The sequence below is a fragment of the Cyprinodon variegatus genome, unplaced genomic scaffold (genome assembly GCF_000732505.1).
Source record: "Cyprinodon variegatus isolate N-32 unplaced genomic scaffold, C_variegatus-1.0 Scaffold1616, whole genome shotgun sequence".
In the NCBI taxonomy this organism is placed as follows: domain Eukaryota; kingdom Metazoa; phylum Chordata; class Actinopteri; order Cyprinodontiformes; family Cyprinodontidae; genus Cyprinodon; species Cyprinodon variegatus.
The window spans coordinates 67,627-89,110 of record NW_015152069.1 but is presented as its reverse complement, the minus strand read 5'-3'; the positions used below and the strand labels follow the sequence as shown (position 1 = coordinate 89,110).

At 41.8% G+C, this 21,484-nt stretch overlaps 1 protein-coding gene across 1 annotated transcript; it reads right to left on the bottom strand.

The window, feature by feature from the left end:
* Positions 1-366: 366 nt before the first annotated feature.
* Positions 367-14,932, bottom strand: ripk4 (receptor interacting serine/threonine kinase 4). The gene is made up of 8 exons (XM_015404019.1): positions 14,642-14,932; positions 8,454-8,745; positions 7,861-8,009; positions 6,349-6,398; positions 5,524-5,682; positions 5,263-5,381; positions 2,214-2,454; positions 367-2,121 (listed from the first exon to the last, which is right to left on the bottom strand). Exons 1-8 carry the CDS (start codon positions 14,827-14,829, stop codon positions 869-871), a joined length of 2,451 nt encoding a protein of 816 aa, XP_015259505.1. The 5' UTR covers positions 14,830-14,932; the 3' UTR covers positions 367-868.
* Between the last annotated feature and the right edge of the window lie 6,552 nt (positions 14,933-21,484).

Below are 21,484 nucleotides of genomic sequence, written 5' to 3'. Positions count from 1 at the left end.
CTGCAGTTGCAGACATGCCAACTCCCGTTAATAGTGGGGCTTAAAGGTCCCGCACACGTGGAGGTGGAGCAGTGGCAAATAGACAGACTTTCTCCTCCGAGCTTGCAGCAACATGATGGGGTGTTTATTTTTTTCCCCCAAAACATTTGTAAATCAAAAAGGAGAAGAATAAGTTTAAGATCAAGTAATTAACATTTTCTCCAAGGTCTAACCAGCCATTTTTGCCCTCTCTGCTTAAGGCTGTAACAAAAAATATATATATTTTCAATCCTCTTTTAGAAAATAAGTAGCCCGATTACAACAGAAAATGAAAAACTTTCAAAAATTTCGGCTTTGACCCAATAATCATTAAAGATAGCCTCATTTCAAATTATGACGTACAATCTTATCAAGCGAATTTCCAAATTTAAGTCCATTAAAATAATAAATAAAGCAGAGTTCAATAAAAGATAAATGTATTAGTATTTTAATACAGAAAGCAGCACTGGATTGTACCAGCTCCAGAACAACAGAGGTGTTTCCAAACAAACAAGCTAATTTAACGTGCTGTAAGCAGTTTATATTCCGATAAGCGTTACATCCAGGCCCAGCTGCGAGATTCCAAATACTAAATAAAAGACATATTCCCTGGTTGAGTCCAACACATCACCAGTCTTAAAATAGTGTCTGCAAAGTAGAGCATAATGACTCCAAAAAAGTAAAACAAAAAGTTTTATACAATCTATTTACAGTGTACAAATTACAACAAGCTTTTTTTTTCAAAAGATGTTTCCACTGGCCCAGTTGTTGGGAATCCTAACAGAGTCTGAGGCAGCTGATGGGGGAGGTGGGGCAGTTCTATACAGTGTCCGCAGTGTGTTTGTTGCCGTTAGCATGGTGCTGAAGCACACTGCGGGCTGGGGGACTGTGGGCAGTCTTTGTCCTTGTGCTCAGTCAGTTTGAGAATGACAACCTTCCTCTGGAGCTGCTTAACCTCCAGCGTAGGAGGCTCCTCGGCTAATGGCTGGACTGTGCTCTCAGCTACCAAGTCCTGGCATACCTGCGGCGGCAGCAGCATGGTAATGACGTTCGAGTGTCCGCCCTGCACGGCCAGGTGCAGCGGGCTGAGTCCCTGCTGATCCGACAGGCTGCTGCCATCCGGACAGTGATGGAGCAGCTCTTTCAAAACTTCGCCGTGTCCATTCTCTGCCGCCAAGTGGCAGGGGGTGCGCTGCACATGGTTGGTTACATAAGGGTCGGCCCCCTCTGCGATCAGCATCTTGACAGTGGCCAGGTGGCCCCGCTGCGTAGCTAGGTGGAGAGGCGTATGTCCCTGAGCGTTTTGGAGGTTAGCATCCGCCTGGTGCTTTATCAGCAGACGGGAGGTGCTCGTGTGGCCCGTTTCCGCCGCCACGTGCAGCGGTGTGTTTAACTCAGATGAAGTGATGTTGACATCTGCTCCTAGCTCGATCAGGATCCGCGCAACTCTATACTGCCCCCTTTGGGATGCCAGGTGCAGCGCCGTTCGGCCGTCTGTCGTCTGGCTGTCCACGTTGGCGCTGGCCTGCTTGACCAGCAGCTTGACGATGCCCAGGTGTCCCTGCCAGGCGGCGAAGTGAAGCGCCGTCCAGTTGTTCTTGCCCTTGATCTGAACATCAGCATTGCGGCTCAGCAGAACCCTGATCACGTTCTCCTGGCCGTGCTGGCACGCAACATGGGCCGGGGTACGTCCCTGGCCGTCGGTTTCGTTGATGGTCGCTCCCCGGTCCAGCAGCAGCCGTGTCATGGCCTCGTCTCCATTCTGGGCCGCCCAGTGCAAAGGCGTGTACTGGTCCTCGTCTTTAGCGTTCACATTAGTCCTGCGCCGACCAAGCAGCAGTTCAGCTAGTGGCTTCTGGTGCTTCTCTGTGGCCAGGTGGAGGGGTGTGGAGCCACGTGCATTTGGTAGATTGGGATTAGCGTCGTTCAAAAGGAGGAACTTGACGGCCTCCTCGTTCCCCAAAGTAATGGCGAAATGAAGCAGGCTATCTCCCCCTTCAAGGGGGAGGTCAACATCCTGAGGCTGGAGGATCTTCATTAGCTTAGCAGTGTCTTTGGTCCTGATGGCTTCACAGAGCTTCCGCTTCTGGACTTCAGCAGAATCTGAAAAGTATAAAAGGACAAAAAAGGTCCTTAAAAGATAGATTACTCATGTTGGCTACATCTCCACCTGTAGGTAACTCATTAGCTCTTACCAAAAGTGGCTTCCTTCTCAAAAGACAGGGTGATGGAGTCTTGAGAGGAGAAGGCAGAATCCGCAGAGGAAATGCCTGACAGTCTCTTACAGGTGTTCTCTTTGCTGTGGATGCTATCCTCCTTCACTCGATCGAAGCTCCTCGAGATCCCAGAATCCACCTGGCTCAGCAGCTCTGACAGGCTGTAGTCTTTTTCCGGCAACATGGCCGACTTTGGACGCACCGGTTTGTTGGCATTATCCTGTAGAAAAAACAGTTCTATAACATTCTGTACATTCCATTACATCCACACTCATTCATGTCACATCAAATTCCACTTTCAATAGCAGGTCAGTGGAAAATCTGCCATTGTTTGGAATGAAATGCTGTGCAGACAGCCTCTGGCTGTCTGCACAGCAATCCCTGTCCATCAGCTTTCATTTCCAAGAAGCCTAATGTTTGCTCTAGTTAGGTTAAACAAACAGCCGAGAAAGGCCGGAAATGACAGAGCGACACACAGGTTGGTCAACATTCCTCTCCTGTGACGCAACTCTTGTTCTGGACCAAACATCTGATTTATAAAGTCATAACAGCATCCCATGCACTTGAAAGATAAACGTCATGGTTACATATTAATGAAGAACAAAGAATAACACCAACTGGACGACTGTATAAGAGAGAATGCCGGCAAAAATAAAAAATGAACAGAGTTCATCAGCAGTTTGGGTTCATCGGTTCAACTCAGTATTTCAGTTTGTGACTAGAGCCGATCGGTCCATCGTCTACAACAGAGTCCCAGAACTGGTCTGAGACATGTTTATGTGCGAGCCAATTTAAAGCTTTGAAAGTCGAGAGTTCAACTTTACAGCCCCAAATAAAATCGAACAGACACAGAGTGCAGAGAGGTTACATGTCGCTGGGCGGATTTCATCACTGCCTTTCCATCAATCATTTTTAACCATCTGCAGACAGCAAACATAACTCTGACTAATGCCCTACTGCTATGCAAAACAAGACAAATGTCTGCCCCTTTTCATAAAAAAGGCTGTTAAAAAAGCTGACCATTCTTAAAATATTTTCTTAACCTCAGCTTATAATGGTTTAAACAGCCAAATGTCAACCATGCAGGAATTCTCAAAAACATTATAATATTGAATAATCTAACAAATGTCAAGAGACAGGATTTAATTAATAATATGCAAGATACCCTTCACAGTGCCCTGAGGCATCTAAAAGAAGAAAGCACTAATCTTCATTTAGCACATGCTAGCAGCAGGAACAACAAAGAGCAAATTAACACATTTTGACATTTATTTGCCGCATTAAAGCCCTCAAACCAATGAAGAGACGGTGCACAACTCCTGCAGAGATGAAATGAAGAGCTGAGGAAGCCGTATCTTCCATCAGAAGCTCTCATTGCAGCGAGTTTAACAAGCTAATGCTACATTCAGGTAACAGAAGCAGCTAGTTTACATGCAAAGTCAATGGTTGACGCGCATCAAGGTGCAGCGAAAGGTCCTGCAGCGCGTTTTGAGCAGCATGAGCAGTGTGTCACGAGCTTCTGATGCAACGTTCACAACGCTAGAAGCAAAAAATGCGCCTGCTGCCTCATTTTTGATGCTTTTACAAGTTTAGTTCTGATGCCTGACTGAAGCATCTTTGCCGCACTAGCTGCGCTGTCAAAAAGTGGGTCTAATGCGCGTTGGGCGGAGCTTCCCTGTCCTTTCTTTGTCTGTAACAATGGCAGCTATATTTGCTGTGATCAGTGGGTAAAAACTATTTTAAATAGGTTTTTAAGTGAGAAAATCCACTTAAAAACCTCACAGTCAGTTTATCCAGATTACCATCCTGCCTTCAAATTTTATTTCGCTGTCAGAGCCACTCAGACCCCCCCGTACACCGGCGGTGCTCTGTCACTAGGAACCCCGTTCAACAGCAGCCTCTGGCCCGGGTGCCTCTTTGCTGTTTTCCGCTATTGTTCGCAGCGTCTGGAAGGCGTTTTTCATGTATATTGTTCAAACTCCAGGCACCAGAATAGCAGCAACTGCTGGAGTTGGAAAAATCGACCTTCTGCTGCTCGACGCGCCACATCAACCAATGAGAAGAGCCGATATGGGAGCTGGCAGGGACACATACACAGCACTGCTCATGCAGATCACTATGATCAGTCCCCTGAAACAGTTTATTAACGCCTAAATTAACTTAATATGTGAAAACCCGCCGGCAAAATATGTTCGCTTTTATTATTCTGGTGCCTGTAGTTTGGATTATGTACTTGAAAAACACTAACATCTACTTCCAGCTGCCGCCAAGAGTAGCGGCAAACCTCAAAGAGGCGACCGGGCCAGAGGCTGCTGTTGAAAGGGATTCCCAGTGGTAGAGCACTCCGTGTACGGGGGTCTGAAGAAAGGAGGGTAATCTTGATGAACTGACTTCACAGATTAACTTTTCAGGTGGACTTTCTCACTTAAAATCATTCAAACTACTTTTTACCCACTGATCACAGCAAATGTAGCTGCCATTGTTACAGGCAAAGAAAGGATAGGGTAGCTCCGCCCAACGCGCACCAGATCCACTTTTTGGAGCAGCGAAGATGCATCAGAACTAAACTTGTACAAGCATCAAATATGAAGCAGCATGCGTGTTTTTGGGCCGATATACATATAAAGCTCCCCCTACAGGTTTGGTGTGTGACAGTTTGGTAGATATCAGTAGCATATAGCCCAGTGCGGCTTATAGCTGTACGCTTCCAGTTTCAAAAATACTTTTTGGGTTCGGCTTTTAGTGCGGTGCACTCTAGTCTGAAAAATACGGTATACTAAAAAAAAAAAATTCAGCTACAACTGTTACGCTTTTACACAAATACTTAGAAAGAGAAACCTGACTAGACCTTAAAGAGCAGTGTGGGGGTTAAGGGTCTTGGGCTCAAACTCAGAACCTCTGGACTCCTAGCTCTATGCCCTAACCACTAGGCCGCCACTCCTCTAAACCTAAACCACTTAGTGAAAATAACATCCTAAACATGATGATTTGATTCAGGGTCTATAGGCACAGTTCTGCCATCACCTACCTGATCATTAGCCACTGGCTTAGGGGACGAAGGCTCTGGTTCTGATGATGTCGATAATCTTGGGGTCCTGGGCTCCTCTTGAGGTTTGGAGCAAAGCTCCTCAGCTTCAGATGTAATTTCTGAAAGCACAGAGCATTAAATCAACCGTTCCTAACATACAAGGAACCAAAATGAACAACAAATGCCATCAAGCAGCAGAAATAGAGTCTGACAGATATAAGACTAAACGTATTTGGTGCAGAGAGAAGAATCCAGACTCACCCTGGAAGCTGGGTCTGTCTTTAGGGTTTGTTGTCCAGCAGCGTTGCATGAGGTTAAGGAAACCAGCGCAGGTCGAAGGTCGATTTCGTGGCACCAAACCCAGATCTGGACGAACCCCTTTGACCACTTTCACCATTAACTGCAGGATGTTGTTTTCTCCTGAGGATAAACATCAGCGCTCAGTTATCTCCTGGTCAGCATACATGGATTCGCCATGACAAGCAAAACATGCTATTGCATTATAACCCAGATTAGTCCCTCAACCAACAACTGATTCCTGCATCTTTCTTAAAGCCCACATAGGATTGGCCGGTTTCCCACAGGAGCCTAAAGAGCCTTGCCCTGATCCATCCACTAAAGACGGTGATTCACAGCAAGCAGGCGGAGGCTTACGGAGCCTATTGTAAGGGTAATACTCTCTGGGCGAAGAGGGAAGAAGAAGGCCAGGCAGGTAATAAGCCGGGCTCAATTTTTTTCATTTTGTCTGGGTCATCATCTGCAGTGCCAACCCTGCCTTAGTTAGAGACCAGTCTAAAATAGAGGCTACATGATACGCCTGGGAAAAATGAAAGAAAAAAAGTTTCCACTGTTGCCCACTCCACCTGCCTGCCAAGGAATCCAGACAGTAAACAAGCTCCCAGCAGCGCGGTGCACACCTTCAATAATGCTGCCTGTATGTTTATGGGAATGTTAAAAATAGACGGAAAGCTGAGATCCAGAAATCTGCTTCAGGTTGAACCTACGCTAATCAAAACGACCCACAGCTTTTATTCTTTTGATCCACTAAAATAAAAGCAAAACTTGTGTTGCGCTGCAGAGCCGTACCTTGGTAGGGTTTCTTCTGCGTGAGAATGCCCCAGATCACAATGGAGAAGCTGGAAGAGAGACAAAAACAACAGCGAGACGTGTCATTTTCTGAGAAACATTAACCAAAAAATCCCCCCCTCCACCACACTGCCAGTAAGGCAGTTTAAATCTGAAGCTCCGCCGCAGAAATCTGAGGGCGCACGGCGGCAGCTTCAATGATTGTCCGAAGGTTAAAACAGGGATTATTATGCATCATATTTTATGTTACAAAGTACAGCAGCTGCTCAATAAAATCATGCATCTTCAAAGATATAGATCTTTGTTTCACTGAATCGTGTTAATCTTAGTTCTCTACTCTGCAGATAATTTTGATATCTAAGGGATTCACATTCCAGGACATGCTTTTTTTGTACTATATACACCCTTTTTGTAATATCAGCTGTATTTTTAACTTTAATGGCATCTTGCTTTAACTCTTTGCACTCTATATAAGCTACTGAAACCAGAAGGAGCAATTAGGGATAAATAAAGTTAAATCTTAGTCTACATAGTAATCATACTCTAAATTTATTTAAAAAAAAAAAAGAACTGAGCTCTGCAGAGGAGGGTAATGAACCATGAGTTGACACAAAGAGCACTGATCCTCTGAGCAGCTGAAGAAGGTGGTTGGCGATTGATAATAAGTGCATTTGTTCTTGGATTGAGGAGGTAAAAGAGACATCTTGCCAATGGAAAAGACAATTTACACTTAAAATAAGAAAACACAATTGCATTGTCTTATTTTTAAGTGCATATTATCTTATTATCCTATTATTAAGAGTAAAAATATTCCATTCCATTGGCAAACTATCTCATTTACCTACTCAAATTAAGGGTAAATACACTTAATTTAAGAAATTTTTACTTATTTCTAGATCATTTTTCCAGTGTAAGAATGTTGATGGAAAATTGAGTGGAAGGAAAACCACTGTCGAACAACAAAGGATGCAACAAGTTTTGGTTCCGGTGAAATAAAGTGTTGATAATTTGCTTTAAAGGCTGCTGTGTAGTGATATCTGCTGCTTCATTATTCTGCCAATATGGAAGTCAAATCGCCAGCGTGCTGTACAGCTTCCACCGAAAGCTGAGAAAAAAGCCGAACAGCAGTTCATTTAATGCAGTTTAAACTCTGCACTTTATTTACCCTCGTTATACTTTGTTGATTTTTTTCAAATCATATTTCTCTTAATGTTGAAACACATCTAGAAAGTTAAGAATTGCACTGGAAAAACGATCTAGAAATAAGTAATCCGAGAACAAATGCACTTTTTGAAGAAAAAATGACTTATCTAGATATAGATTTTTATAGTGTGCTTTCTTTTTGTGGTATTACCTTCATTAAAGAATTAAATCTTGATAAATTAGAATCATTGTTTAGTTTTAAACCAAATGAATCCACCGCATCACATCCAGGCACGGTGTTGAATCATAAAATCCCAACAGGAACGCCCTCCTCCAATCAGAACAGCGCAGCATGTGGAGGGAACCCACCTGTAAACGTCGTGCTTGGTGTCCGACACCCTGTCCTTCTCTATGATCCTCTCAGGCGGCAGGTAGGCGATGGTGCCGCAGAAGCCCTCTCTGCTGATGTCATCCGTCTGCGACAGGCCGTTCCATCGGGCCAGGCCAAAATCGGATATCTGGAACAGGAGATGGGATCCAGCTTTCATTAAAAGGCTGACGTTAGATTTCTCATGAAATGCCACTGCAGCGATGACTAAGTTTCCCAGTGAGTGTGACAGGCAGCTAAGGTTTTTATTATGTGCGCTCCGTGGTATGATGAGGGCAACGTAGCCATGTCCCAACCTGCTGCAGAGGAGAGGCCCTTTATATTTGTGCAGAAAGAGCTCAACCCATCACACACACACTCAGCCTGAGAGGGATGTTAATGGAAGCCAAATTAATCCTGTCGGGACAGGCCCGGCTGAGCTGTTTACATCCAGGCTTTAAACTCTAGAAATGATGGTTCCCACCAGTTTACACCCTGTAAGGCTGAACTGCTTGGAAAAAGACACCTGTCCGCTCCCCCCCAACTTCAAACAGATCAATGGGGTCCAATTTTTAAACCCGATGGTGTTCCTCACCTTGACGTGATAGTGAGCGTCCAGCAGGATGTTAGCCGGCTTCAGATCCAGGTGCAGGAGCGGCGGGTTCATGCAATGGAGGAAGTTCATGCCCACCGCCGTCTCGTGGATGATGCGAAAGCGAAGCTCCCAGGGCAGCGGCTCATTGGCCAGCAGGTTCTCCAGGGAGCCCGTCTCCATGTACTCCATGACCAGGCCCTGAGGGTCCTCACAGATCCCGTACACCGGCAGGATGTATCGAAACTTGGCCGCCTCCATCTTCTTAGCCTCCTCCAGGAGCTCAGAGCGGTCCCTAAGTTAAAGAAAGCCGTGGTTTTTAGATCACAGAGTTTAATTGAGTCCAATTTCACATCAAAAACAAAAAACGAACCGACAAATTAGGATGCAAAAAACCAAAAACAAGTAGGACCTAACAATCTAACAAAATGAGGCCAAATTTGTTGATTAAATTGTGCAGAAGATTAGAAAGATAGAATTAGACAAGAGAAGGCATTGTTTTCAGGAATTTAAAGTGTGTAGAAATGCTAAAATAACAGAAGACAAAACCCCAAGCGAAGCATGCTTTATAGCAGGGGTAACAAATTAAAAATAAACGGGGTCTGAATAAAGAAAATCATCAACCAGTAAAGGTCCTGAGACATTTTCAATTATAATCTGTTACTTTAAACCAAATTTAACGCTGAAATAACATGAGGCTTTTATGCATCCATACATTTTTAAATAAAAAAGATAAAAAATACAAATTTTTTCCATTTTAAAATCTAAATTGCTTTTGAAGTAGAGAACAACAATCCTCAGTTTGGTATAAAGACAATTACCATACTCACTTCTTTGAATAAAACACCTGAACTGACCATTATTATTATTTTTTTTCCTGTCTTAATGTTGGCAGTGGGCTTTATGCTGCCCTGCAAGGCTTTAAACCTGGGTTTAATGGAGACTAAGCCATTCTAAAGCACATATCAAGGTGCTCATTTAGAGCCTGGATCCAGATTTATTTTTGATTCTGTTCATGGTGGAGAATCCTGCTTCACAGCAGCAGGTTGAGCCAAACATCCTCTAAATGTTCAGGATCATCTTTGAGCACCATTTCACTTTTCTTTCACCAGTTCACCGCAGTTCTTCCAGCAGTCCACACTTTCTCTGCTCTCTTTTTCTCATCATCTTCTCCTTCTTTCCCATCGCGCGGCTTGCCACAGGTTTGCCTGCTGTGTCTAAAAGTAGCAGCAGCAGCAACCCAGACTGACAGCAGCTCATTGGCTAATTTATATCACATGTAGCCTCCGTGACCTGCTTTATAGTGACCAAATATGTGGAGCCTTGATTCTAATTTCAAATCAACATGGGTATTCAATATGAAGTCAGGGAGAAAGAAAAGGGCTAAATAAAGGGGGGCCTAACACAGAACCCTGTGTGAAGGGATGGCCAGTATTTCTAATACAAATATTTAAAATAGGTATTTCAAATACAAAATTCATATTTTGTATCAAAATACTTCAGTGTTGTGTATTTTAGTATTTTCAAAATACTGTAAAATACTTTCTGCAAACACAGTCTGGGATGACATCTATCTATAAAGCATGTCTGTGGCTCCTTCGCCATCAAGCCCCTGTGATACCACTCTCGGCCACTAGGGAATTTTGGCACTGTTTCACACTTGCTATGGCACATTGCACGATCAATACAAAACACACGGTGGTGCATATTAGATTGAGTCAGGTATCTTCTACTTTGCACTTTGACCGGACCAGTCAAGGAAGCTGTTTCAAAGCAAGGTGAGCAACCAGATTTACCACTTTTATTTTAGCAACTCGTTTATTTTCAACCATGAATCACCCTTTTTAATCGCATGTTCCTCTTCAGTGTAACATTCAGTGTTCGGCACTAGTGACTCGTTTTTTCCAAAAGTAAGCTGACAGGAAAGGGGGTATGAGAGAGGGGGAGAGACATGTGGCAAAGGACCACAGGTTCGGATTCCAACCCAGGTCGGCCACGTCGAGGACTAAAGGCCAATTTATGCTCCTGACACATAGCCTCTGCAACCATCAAATCTGTCTCTGTGCTTGACCACGTCCCCCGTGCAGAGGTTCTGCTTCCGTCATCGTGCACCTCAAAAAAATCCTGACTTCACTTTGGACAGCCGGAAACCCGCGCAGACAAAAAGCAGCTGTGATTGGTCCTTGGTATGCCTGTCCGGCTGTCTGTGTGCCGGAGCGCGCCATACTTAAAAACCGAGGAACAACTACAGTGGACAACCATGACGAAAGGTTAATCGAGGGGGTTTGGAAATACAACCGCTTATACGATGCCGCAGACAAATGATATAAAGATGCCAAGGTCTCTGCCAACAACTGGAGGGAGATCAGCCAGGTCCTTAAGCGGGATCCAAAGGAGTGTTTACAAAGGTGGGAGAGACCGCGAGATAAATAGGTGAAGTTCTGGCAAGTTCTCGAAACGGCTCCCCCTTGTGCTTTGGAGGGAAACTGCTGTGCGTCCCTAGAAATTCCAGACCGACGGTGCAGAAGCATACCAGCAGAACTGGTTCACGACCAGAACCAAGCGACATTTGATGCGTGCGGTTGCAGAAGTCTAATCTGCCCTTAAGGCCTCCGTAAATGGGTTGTGTGCGCTAAACACTGCGCCACCTGCACACCCACCCATGTTAGTTGCTAACTAACTCTGTGTGTTAGTTTCACTGTCGTTGATTTCACCAATGAACTTTCAAAAAAAATCACGTTATTGTTATGTTACACAGTTTCCTTTTGTTTCATGTAATTAGCCTATAGCCTACATTGGACTTTTGTATGTCATTGTGAATAAGTGTGCTGCTGCAGCACCACAGGTGACCTTCTCCGCCGCTTATAGTAGACTACTTTTGGCTCATACTACTGTTGGCTGCTTTAATTTACTTTTTCTTAGAAATTTACCTAAATAATGTTCTACTGATGACTGTATGTAGCCTACACGATATCAGTGTTGGGTAATTCAGTAATGTAAGGCATTACCAATACAATTTTACTCGGTACAATTATCAGTAAATTAAGTTACTTTTCTTGTTTGGTTACTTTGATGTTTTTCCAGATAACGTACAAGTAAAGGGATAGAAGAAAAAGGCACTTAGAATGAAGTATTTTGTAGTACTTTGAAAATACAAAAATAGAGTATTTTATTTTGATACATTTTTAAAGTGGGTGTTTGGTATTTTATTTGGAAATACATTTTAATGCATGTGTGCCGATCCCTGCCTGTGGGATCCCATACATAACAGAAAGGAGAACATATTGTTCTCCAAGCTGGCAGGAAGTTTCCTCTGTCGACTTCATGGAGAAAATGCAACCAAACCGCAGCTGAAATGTATGCAGCCACCTTATTTTTAAACTGTCAACACTTCCTCATTCCAAGTTCAACTATTTTTAATCAACGTTCCCGTTTATTAAAAATTAACCCACTAACTCTGAGGTAATGCTTATTTGCAACATCTAGAATTCCTCTCAGTCCAGCCAGAATTCCTGCACGCCTGGCTTCATTCTTACTGACCTCTATGCTTCGCTTTCTTAACCAGACGCCTTTTTAAAACCTTAAGAACATTCCAGCATCCAAACAGTCCTGAGGGGTTTAAAGAGCAGCTTTCTCAACGCGCTGACGGCTGCCATTCCTCAAACACAACCGAGCAGGTCAGGCGTGACCTCAGCTCACATCTCTGAGGCGCAGGCCGTTAGCCTCCTAATGAGGACGATCAAAGGAGGGCAAATCCCACTCATGGCTGCGATCAGAGGAACGCCGCTTATCTGACATGAAGGGAATGAAATCAGAGGCTCATATGAGATCTCTGGTTGATGATGATGAAGCACTTTACTGGGCTGTAAGTGCAACAAGAACAAATGAAATAAAATCAAGCTTTAGAAAGAAAACAGGGCAGGAACTTGTTTGCTTCATGCTCTAATCCCAGCAGCTCCTCCGGACCAAACAAAGCCTCCGTTTTTAATCACAGAGTCTCCTGGACAGACCGGTTCCACGGCTTCTCATGTCGTCTGTGCCACACAGTGAGCAGCCAGACAAAGGCGGCTTTCAGGACCTGCTGCTGGATGTAGGCTCCCTGAACGCTGACGACCAACGACTGTTTATACTTGGCAGATGTTGAAGGAGATAACATCTGGGGCTGCGGGGGGAGCAGATGATACATAAACCCTGAAGGGAGCCGACAAGCCAAGCTTTGAGATGTTTTAGTGACGACTGTCAGTCTAATGGGCTCAACTGGAATATTGATGTATTTGACCTATGTGATGTCATTTTAGGTTATCAGTTTTTTTTGTTGTTTAAATTTTCAGTGCGGCGGCAGGTTAAAAAATGTCTGTCGTTTGTGCAAATAAAAAAAGAAAACTTTGATTATTTTTAAATTGATGATAATAATAAACTGAACAATATTTACTTTTCCCCCATTTTTAGGACACTGTTTACCAACTGGGCCAAACATTATATATAATCACCCCCACACACAAGGTAAACAATAATGTTTTGAATAACATAAAATTCATATTAACATAAAAAAGCAACTGATCTGGACATTTATGGAACAAATTTCCTAAAGTAAGTATTTAGATGAGGAACATGCAAAAATATCCAAAAGGAAGGAAGGAAACAAACAAAAGATACGTATGAATGAGATATTTAAACAATGAAAATGCTTATCCATTCTTATCCAGATAAAGAAAATTGAGAAACTATATTTCTATATTAAAAAAACAAAACAACAACATGCTGCAGGATCTGTTGGTGCAAAGTAACTAAAAGGACAGAAGCTTCCACTGACATGTGATGGGAAAACTTTTCCACACCAACCAGCAGGAGCCTGGCTCACAGCAGCAGCGTGGACAAACACCTCCAGATGGAAAAAACTCAGATTTAAAAGGCCTCAACTGCATTTTTATCATGTGCAGAGAAAGATCAGCAACAATATGGAGGGACTTTTGTTCAATTATTGTTGCAGCAAAGAACATATTTTGTAAATGGAAATAAAAATAAATAAGAAAAAGAAATCCAGAAATAAAACTTTGGAAGAAGTTTTGAGAGTAATTTAACTGTTTTCTCTGATTTTATTTTTTCAACTGTGTTTCAATTTTTTTGTCAATGCATTGTTTTAAAATTTATAAAATTTGTTATTTTCAGTTACTTTCTTCATATTTCTTTTTTTTTTCCAGACTAAATGCATAATTTTCATTGTATTTCACAGATTAGATGCTTTTCACTTCAAGCCCAACACAATCCCTGGCTCTTGACCAATCAAATTATTGTTGCTAGCGTCCAGAGGAAAGTCTGCCCAGTGAACAGAATGGGATCTGGAAAACCCAATTTAACAGTCGCCATATGTGCCTAGAATCCTATTAAAGTGGGTGGGATAAGGGAATTCACTGTGTCAGTGTATACAGTGAATAATCTCTGTTCTAGAGATTAATCTGACAACTGAGGAAACATGTAAAATGTAATGTAAATCCCCATTTCACAATGGGGAAATGAGCTCTCTACATTTTAACCCATCTCTTTGGTGAGTAGTGGGCTGCCATTGTGTGGTGCCCAGGGAGCAATGTGGGGTTAAAGGTCTTGCTCAGGGACCCAGGGTCCAGGCTGTAGGGATATGCACAGGCTCTACATTTCTCATGGATAATACTTATTTAAAAAATGGATAAAGATATTTACAAAAAAAACCTAAAAATTTCAAAATTAATTAAACATAAATCTGTAAAAGAATATTTAAAAAATAAAATCTAGAGAGAAAAAAAAGTTTTGTTTTTTTATAATCTAAACTTAAAGCCTTTAGATTAAAAAAATTTCACTCAAATTTCCAATGAACAGAAGTTTTCTTTCCTTGCAACAATGATGACATTTTGACAGAGACGAGCTAAATGCTGGAGATGTTTGCGCAACCTACAGGAGCGTCAGTGGAAAGAAGACCCCCGCGTTCCTCCCACGCGTGTATTTAAATGGGCGGCTCCCCGGGGCCCCAGAGCCTGATAACATCTGGAACATCTGGAAACCTTCCAGCTGGAGGAGCCGCTTTCACTGAGCAGGAGCTTCTCCTCCTGCTCCTCTGCGCGTAAAGCAGAGATCAGACTGGATCAGGTCTAGAGATGAGGAGCAGGAGCGGTTCCCCTCCTTTGATCCAAACCCTAAATGTGGTTTTTAATACTTACTTCTCATCCAGGTGAAGGCAGGGAGGACATTTGATGGCCAGCCATGTTTTCCACTTCACATGCCGCACTTTGTAAACCTGTCCAAATCCACCTGAGCCGATCTTCTCCCAGCAGCCGAACTCAGAGGAGTCAAAGGTCTTTAACAGTCCCATGTCCCCATGAGGGGACTCCTGGACATCCATGTCCATGTGGAGACAGATGGGGGACAATATTCCTGTAATCCTTCTTCTCTGAGGGGAAAGACGCAGACCTGAACACCCTGTGAGCTCTTCCGTGTTTTTCCTCCTTCTACTGCCTCGGTAAGCTCCCCCCCCATCCACAGGTGTATGGATGGGGCGGGGCTAATGGCCCCGACGTCACATCCTGGGGTTGAAACATGGAGAAGTTGGAGCAATGACAGCTGAGTCCAGCTGTTGATTGTTTCCAGGGAAGCCTGGAGGTTTTTGGTTCTCTCAGATATCAGAGAAGGACCTTTGATCATCCAGGGCCTGAAAAACAAAGAACTGGGTCATGGTAGGAACCATTTTATTCCCAGCATGCACCTGAAACCCCCTCAGCTATATAGTCAGTGTGATGCAGAGTCATTTTGCTGTCTAAACTTGTAACTTAAAACCACGAACAAATGATGTAATCCCTTCATTATGCAAAACAAAAGAGGTGTCATATGTGGAAGCACTGTATCTACTGTTTTTACCCCCCATGCTCCTTTTTCTTCCTTTGGCACTTCCTTTGACTACTGAAAAATATAATGCAACCTCTTTTGGCATTTACTTAAACAAATTAGTTACTTTAACACAATTTTTTTATGTCCTACCCTGCTAACATGAAACAATTGTGTTAAAGTAACTAAATATGATTATGTAAATGCCAAAAACTTTTGCATTATTTTGTAACGTGTAAATTTCCTCACTGTGAGATCAATAAAGTGAATCAATCAGTCTTTCATCCATCCGTTTTCTGACACGCTTATCCCAAGTGGGGTCGTGAGGGGGGCTGGTGCCCATCTCCAGCTGTCTACGGGCGAGAGGCGGGGTCCTCCATGGACAGGTCGCCAGTCCATCAGTCCATCGCAGGGCAACACAGAGACACACAAACACTCACGCACACGCTCACACCTAAGGAGAATTTAGTGAAGCCAATTAACCTAACAGTCATGTTTTTGGACAGTGGGAGGAAGCTGGAGTACCCGGAGAGAACTCACACATGCTCAGGGAGAACATTCAAACTCCATGCAGAAAGAGCTGAGCCGGGAATAAAACCCGGGACCTTCCTGCTGTAAGGGAGCAGTGCTACCCACTGATCGATCGATCGATCAATCGATCAATCGATCAATCAATCAATCAATCAATCAATCAATCGATCAATCACAAAGCTTCTGACTGACAGAAAAAAAACTGAAATGCACAAAGGAATAAACTTTGTGATTTTAAGCAACTTCATATTGTTTATTTTCTAAAGTATTAGCCTACCTTTTTCATTTGTAGCCACAGAGAAGCTCTTAGATGAATTAGGGCTGCATTAATCGATTTGATTCTGAGAATTCAGATTTAATTTGATCTAAATCTCAAATTGGATTGCTGGTGTTAAAAACCTTATTTTAGCTGTTCCATGAATTACATGACTGTATAGTTATGTAAAATACTCGTATTATATTAACATTCATCTGCAAATTGATAAGATATTAGTGGTTAATGGAGGCTGTAAAGACAGTGAAAATTAATTTTATTTTTAATTGGAGACTTAGTTTTATAGAATTATTAGAAATTGATTTATGATTTTAGCAGAACCCAAATTTTAAGTCTGTTAGAACATTTATATTTAACTCAGATAGATTAAATGATACCCATAAGCATTAAAAGGCCAAGTCAAAAACCAAAATAAGATCTAATTAGGAATTGAGGTAAGAATAAAAAAAAATAAATTAATAAAAATGCTCTCCTTCTAGTCTGAATGAGCTTAACTTTGTCACAAATAAGAAGGTACAAACTTTTCAGCCTTTATCCCCAAAAATAAACATGCAAAAGACTGACTACCACCATAAAGAACATAGAATTACTTAACAGTTGTTCATGTAAATTAATAGTTTTATTAAAATGTCTTTTAAATATCTAATTAATTGTCTTAAATGCATTTTTAATCATTTAATCGGACATTTAATCGGACATTTAATTGTTCAGCTTACAATGTTACAATGTTACCAATCAGGTCATAGTCATTTCAAAAATGTTTAAAAAGTAAAAAAACAACAACAATCCACTGGACTTTGTTTACTAAGTTTGAAGATGTTTTTAATTCAAAATGTCCAGAGTAGCTTTTGAGTTCTAGACTAATAGAGTAACCAAACAGCAGCCTTGTTATGGCTTAGAAAATGTGCGAATTGAACCAAAAAACAGGTCTACCCCTTAGTTTGATAATTCAGTGTTACACTTAATATTTATATGATTATTAGACGTATAAATAGATGTTATTCATGGTTAATGTATTTATGTTTGTCATATTTTTGTCTGAAGGCTGATTTATACTCAGAAACCAGGTCGTCCGAGTGTGTGTCGCAGTTAACGTAGATATGCCCCGCCCCTTTCCGCAGACCCTCTGCTGCTCTTCTCCAAAATTGTAGGTGACCGCAGTCAGGAGGCCTCTGATTGGTCAAATCTATATCTCTCTACACTTTACATATTTCCTGTTTGGGATCTTACTGGCTTGTTTTGTTTGTATGACCGCCATTTTGGACAACGACTCCTGAAGATGGACCAGCTAGAAGAGCGAGGTGCATGCTGGGACCCTTTTTCCACCTGGATCCCCGCTCTTTTTTGCCCTCATGTCCCTCCGTTGTCGGACAAACTTGCTCCCACTTCCTCACCGCCCCGCCCGTATCTAGACCCACAGCTAGTTCCTGATTGTCCCTCTTGCATTGTGGCGTGGAATAGCATAGCGCAGACCACGGTTCAATATTGGGCATTAATTAAACATATATGCAACAAGCTCACTACCACACATTGCTGCGGGACGATAACCAGCCCTTTAATTTCTCCATATACCTCATGGTCACATCAGAGATTGTAAAACCATCTTGTAACCCCCATGCTTTGTGTCTTTGACCCCACCAGGGCTCCCGACCCCCTCTTTGGGAACCCCTTCTCTAGATGAGCAAAGCTGGGGAAGACAAACCCCTGAAGACAAGCTGGTGTTATTCCAGCAGAATTTGGAGGGATTAAGAAAAAGATATTTCATAGACAGTAAAGTCCGTGGTTTTAATGGGATAAGATTTTAAAATGGGTTTATAGGTTTCTCCTACACAGCTCAATCCTGGTGGATTTTTTCCTGCCATGCATCTTAGCAGGATTTAACACAAAGTGTTGAATATGTTTCTTTATCTGAGAAAGAGCCCCATTAACACCTGTCCCTGCTCACAGGGGCCACTAAACCACTTGAAAGTCTCTACATGCTTGGATATGTGCAGCTTGTTTTGAACCTCCTGCCCCCAGTGACATGATGTCACCTCCATACATAATGAGCAAACTGGAAGGACCAGATCAGAGGAATAAAAATGTCATCAATAGCTGTTGGGGCTGATTGCACGGCTTCATCCTGCATGAATGTGATTGTGTAATTTTTTTTGTCCTCCATTTTCTTCCCTGGAGCCTAAAGCTCTGCAGGCCTTTACTGGCAGCAGTTCAAAGTGCAGCCAGGACCCTTCAGGGTTGATGGTTGCAGGGAATGGAAATGTGATTGTGGCAGACAGCTTCTCAGCCCTTGATTTAACGTTAGAAAAGAACTTTTGTTTAACTTTTACATAAACCGGTTTCTTTTACGTGTTTCAGTCACCACACCTTTCTTTACCATGATGATGACTCGACTTTTTCACTTAAATAATGCGTGGATGGTCTAGAATATGGAAGGGACACCAACAGTTATACTGTCTGTAGAAGCAGAGCCAGAATATTTTTATAAGGGTGGCCAGGCAATAACCAATGTACACTGAGGGGTGGCCGAATGCATATAGGCACCAGAACCTCAGGGTCAGGCCAAAGATACAACAAACTATACTTTCCTACAGATTTTACCAACAAATAGACACATATATTTAAACATCCGTGCTTTCTAGATAAATGATATAGTAGATAAAATTCTTTCAGGTTTGAGTTCTGCAGCGAACATCTTTTCCATTGTTATTACTGACCTTCTTGTATCAATAACCATTCTGCATAAAATTGATACTTGCAAGTACTAATATCTACATAAATTGATTATTTAATATGTTTTTATTAAAATAGTTATTTATCTATGATTTCACTCTCTTAGATGACTTGCAAAGACACATTATTTTCTCTTTAACCCATATAACAAAAAATCTAGTTCTGAAAACAGCATAAATTCTGTACTTATCATCTTTGATGTTGATGTGTATAATTAACCACAATGTTTTTGTTGTCAAGTAGTTATTAATATATGAAAAAAGTAAGCAATATATGAAAGATTAAAATGTTTTGAATATTACACTTGAGAGTATTACTGCTGAAGAAAAATGGTAGGGGTGGCCACAGGGGTGGCTAATGATTGGCTAAGGGTGGCCATGGTCACCCCTGGCCCCCCATCTAGCTCCGCCCCTGACTGTCTGCACAAGATGTCCCGTTTCCATGTTGATGACCCTTTTTTTTTAATCGGGCTTTTATTTAATCACTTTTAGCCTTTTCACATGTGGTGGTTTGGGAATCTGAACCTGAAAGAAAGGAATCCGACCATTAAATCACCTGGTTGTCTTATTTGGGCGGGTTTACAGTCACAGGTACAGCGACTATCCATCTGCATCTCTACCAGCGACTTCCACCACCCGGTCAATGAGTTCCTGCATCTTCCTGACGGAGATTCACTGTCCCGAGAGTTAGGATCGGGGGATGAGGTAGGCGGGGGGGAGATTTAGCAGTAGGCAATACTAGGCAGTTGCGTAGGGCCCCAAGTTCCTGGAGGCCCCATAAAACTCTGTTTACATGTATAGTTAATTCAGCTATTCCTTATTCGTGCACATTAATAATGTTTTTGATAAAAATCCTTTTAGTAAAAAGCCATCAGAATGCTGACAATATTAAGTGTGTCTCAGCCCCCCCCCTTCAGTGTCCACCATATTGGATCAGTCCATTTGCTGCACATGTTCATAAAGGTCCAAACAGACAGCAGCAAAACATTTGAAAACAAACGGTGCAAAAGCAGAGACTTTCTTTTTAGACCGCTCTAGTACTTTTATTTTAAAAAAGAACCTAGCGCCAAATCTAGCGACTTTTTTCTGCTAGTGGAGACTTTTGGCGACAACATCTTTCATTCCTTTTGAGACAGCATGAAAAGTCAGATGTCTTTTCTATTAAACTTTCTCTATCTGTATAATTGGTCTGTTTCATGTATTGTCTTCTCAGTTCAGAGGGCCCCCTGCCTGTTTATGCCTAGGGCCCCAAATTTCCTAAATCCACCCCTGGTTAGGAACACTATTTTTTAAAATAAATCTTAATGCACCTTTATTTTTTATCTACTATATGTATTTCTATCTTCTATGTGCCCTGTCCTAAGCTCTTGTCTCTTAGTATGCTTCCCCTGATGCTTTAAGGGCAGTGGCGGTCTAGTGGTTGGGGCATTATGCTTAGTCTCCTGAGGTTCTGGGTCCGAGCCCCACTCCCACAGACTGCCACTCTGGGTCCCTGAACAAGACCTTTAACCCCACACTGCTCCCCAGGCGCCCCACAATGGCAGCCCACTACTCCCCATGGGGATGGGTTAAAATGGAGGGAGTGAATTCCGTTGCTCTTTACTTGTGACAGTTTAATTCAATGAAAATAAAATGTAATTCTATTCTTCTATTCTATTGTGATAAACTTATACAGTCACTTTAGGATTAAAAAAATATTAAATAGGCCTTGTTTATGAATAGCTCATAGTTTTTATTCTTTTAAACCATGTCCAATAAGGCACTGGGAGTTCCTCTTAATGTCTGAGCTGGACTGAATTCATGTCTTCTGTGTTTTTAAACTTTATTCAATTTGTACATGCACCTTTCAAAGTTAGTTTGAACCTTGTGAGCATTTCAGGCTGGGGTTTGCCGCCATCTAGCGGACATTTAGAATACATTGTTTGCGTTTATTAACTATCAATCAAACTTTTCAGCCTTTATTCCCAAAAATAACCATGCAAAAGACTGACTACCACCATAAAGAACATAGAATTAGAACATAGTTTTATTAAAATGACTTTTAATCAATATAATCTATCTATCTATCTATCTATCTATCTATCTATCTATCTATCTATCTATCTATCTATCTATCTATCTATCTATCTATCTATCTATCATCTGCTCTTCAAAATATGAGCATGGAATATTTCTGTAGGATAAGGAAGATTTATAGAGCTTGCCAATTGTTCTGGGCTACATTGGAAAAATATTAAAACAATTGGGACAGAATTTGGGTGAGTCCTTTGTTAAAAATGCTTTTTGCATTTAGCCAATTTTTAATAAATAATCTAATAGTGTATGTTGGTGCAAAAGGTCGGTGTTAAAGTAAAGGTTAATTAATAAATGTCGTCCCATTTACAGTAAAATAAAAAAGGTAAAAATTTTGGATTACTAAAAGATGAACCTATTTCTTTTTTTTCAACTGCAGGCAGATTTTCATGCAATCTGTGCAAGTGTCCCCCCAATTAAAAGAAAAAAAATTAATTAATACAAAACTCAATCTACCTCAAATAAATGAGCTGCAATTTCTGAAAATAAAACAAACATCTACTTTCCAGCAGAAGTTTCTAACAGAGCACTTTGTTCTCAATCTGCAGGTTTACTAATGGTTCCTAGAATTTCTA

Coding starts and splice junctions, on each gene's coding strand:
- ripk4 (XM_015404019.1), bottom strand. CDS start 14,829: ATGGACATGGATGTCCAGGAGTCCCCTCATGGGGACATGGGACTGTTA. Junction 8,010..8,453: donor ACGCTCACTATCACGTCAAG/GTGAGGAACACC, acceptor CTCCTGTTCCAG/ATATCCGATTTTGGCCTGGC. Junction 2,455..5,262: donor AGCCAGTGGCTAATGATCAG/GTAGGTGATGGC, acceptor TTTTTTCTACAG/GATAATGCCAACAAACCGGT.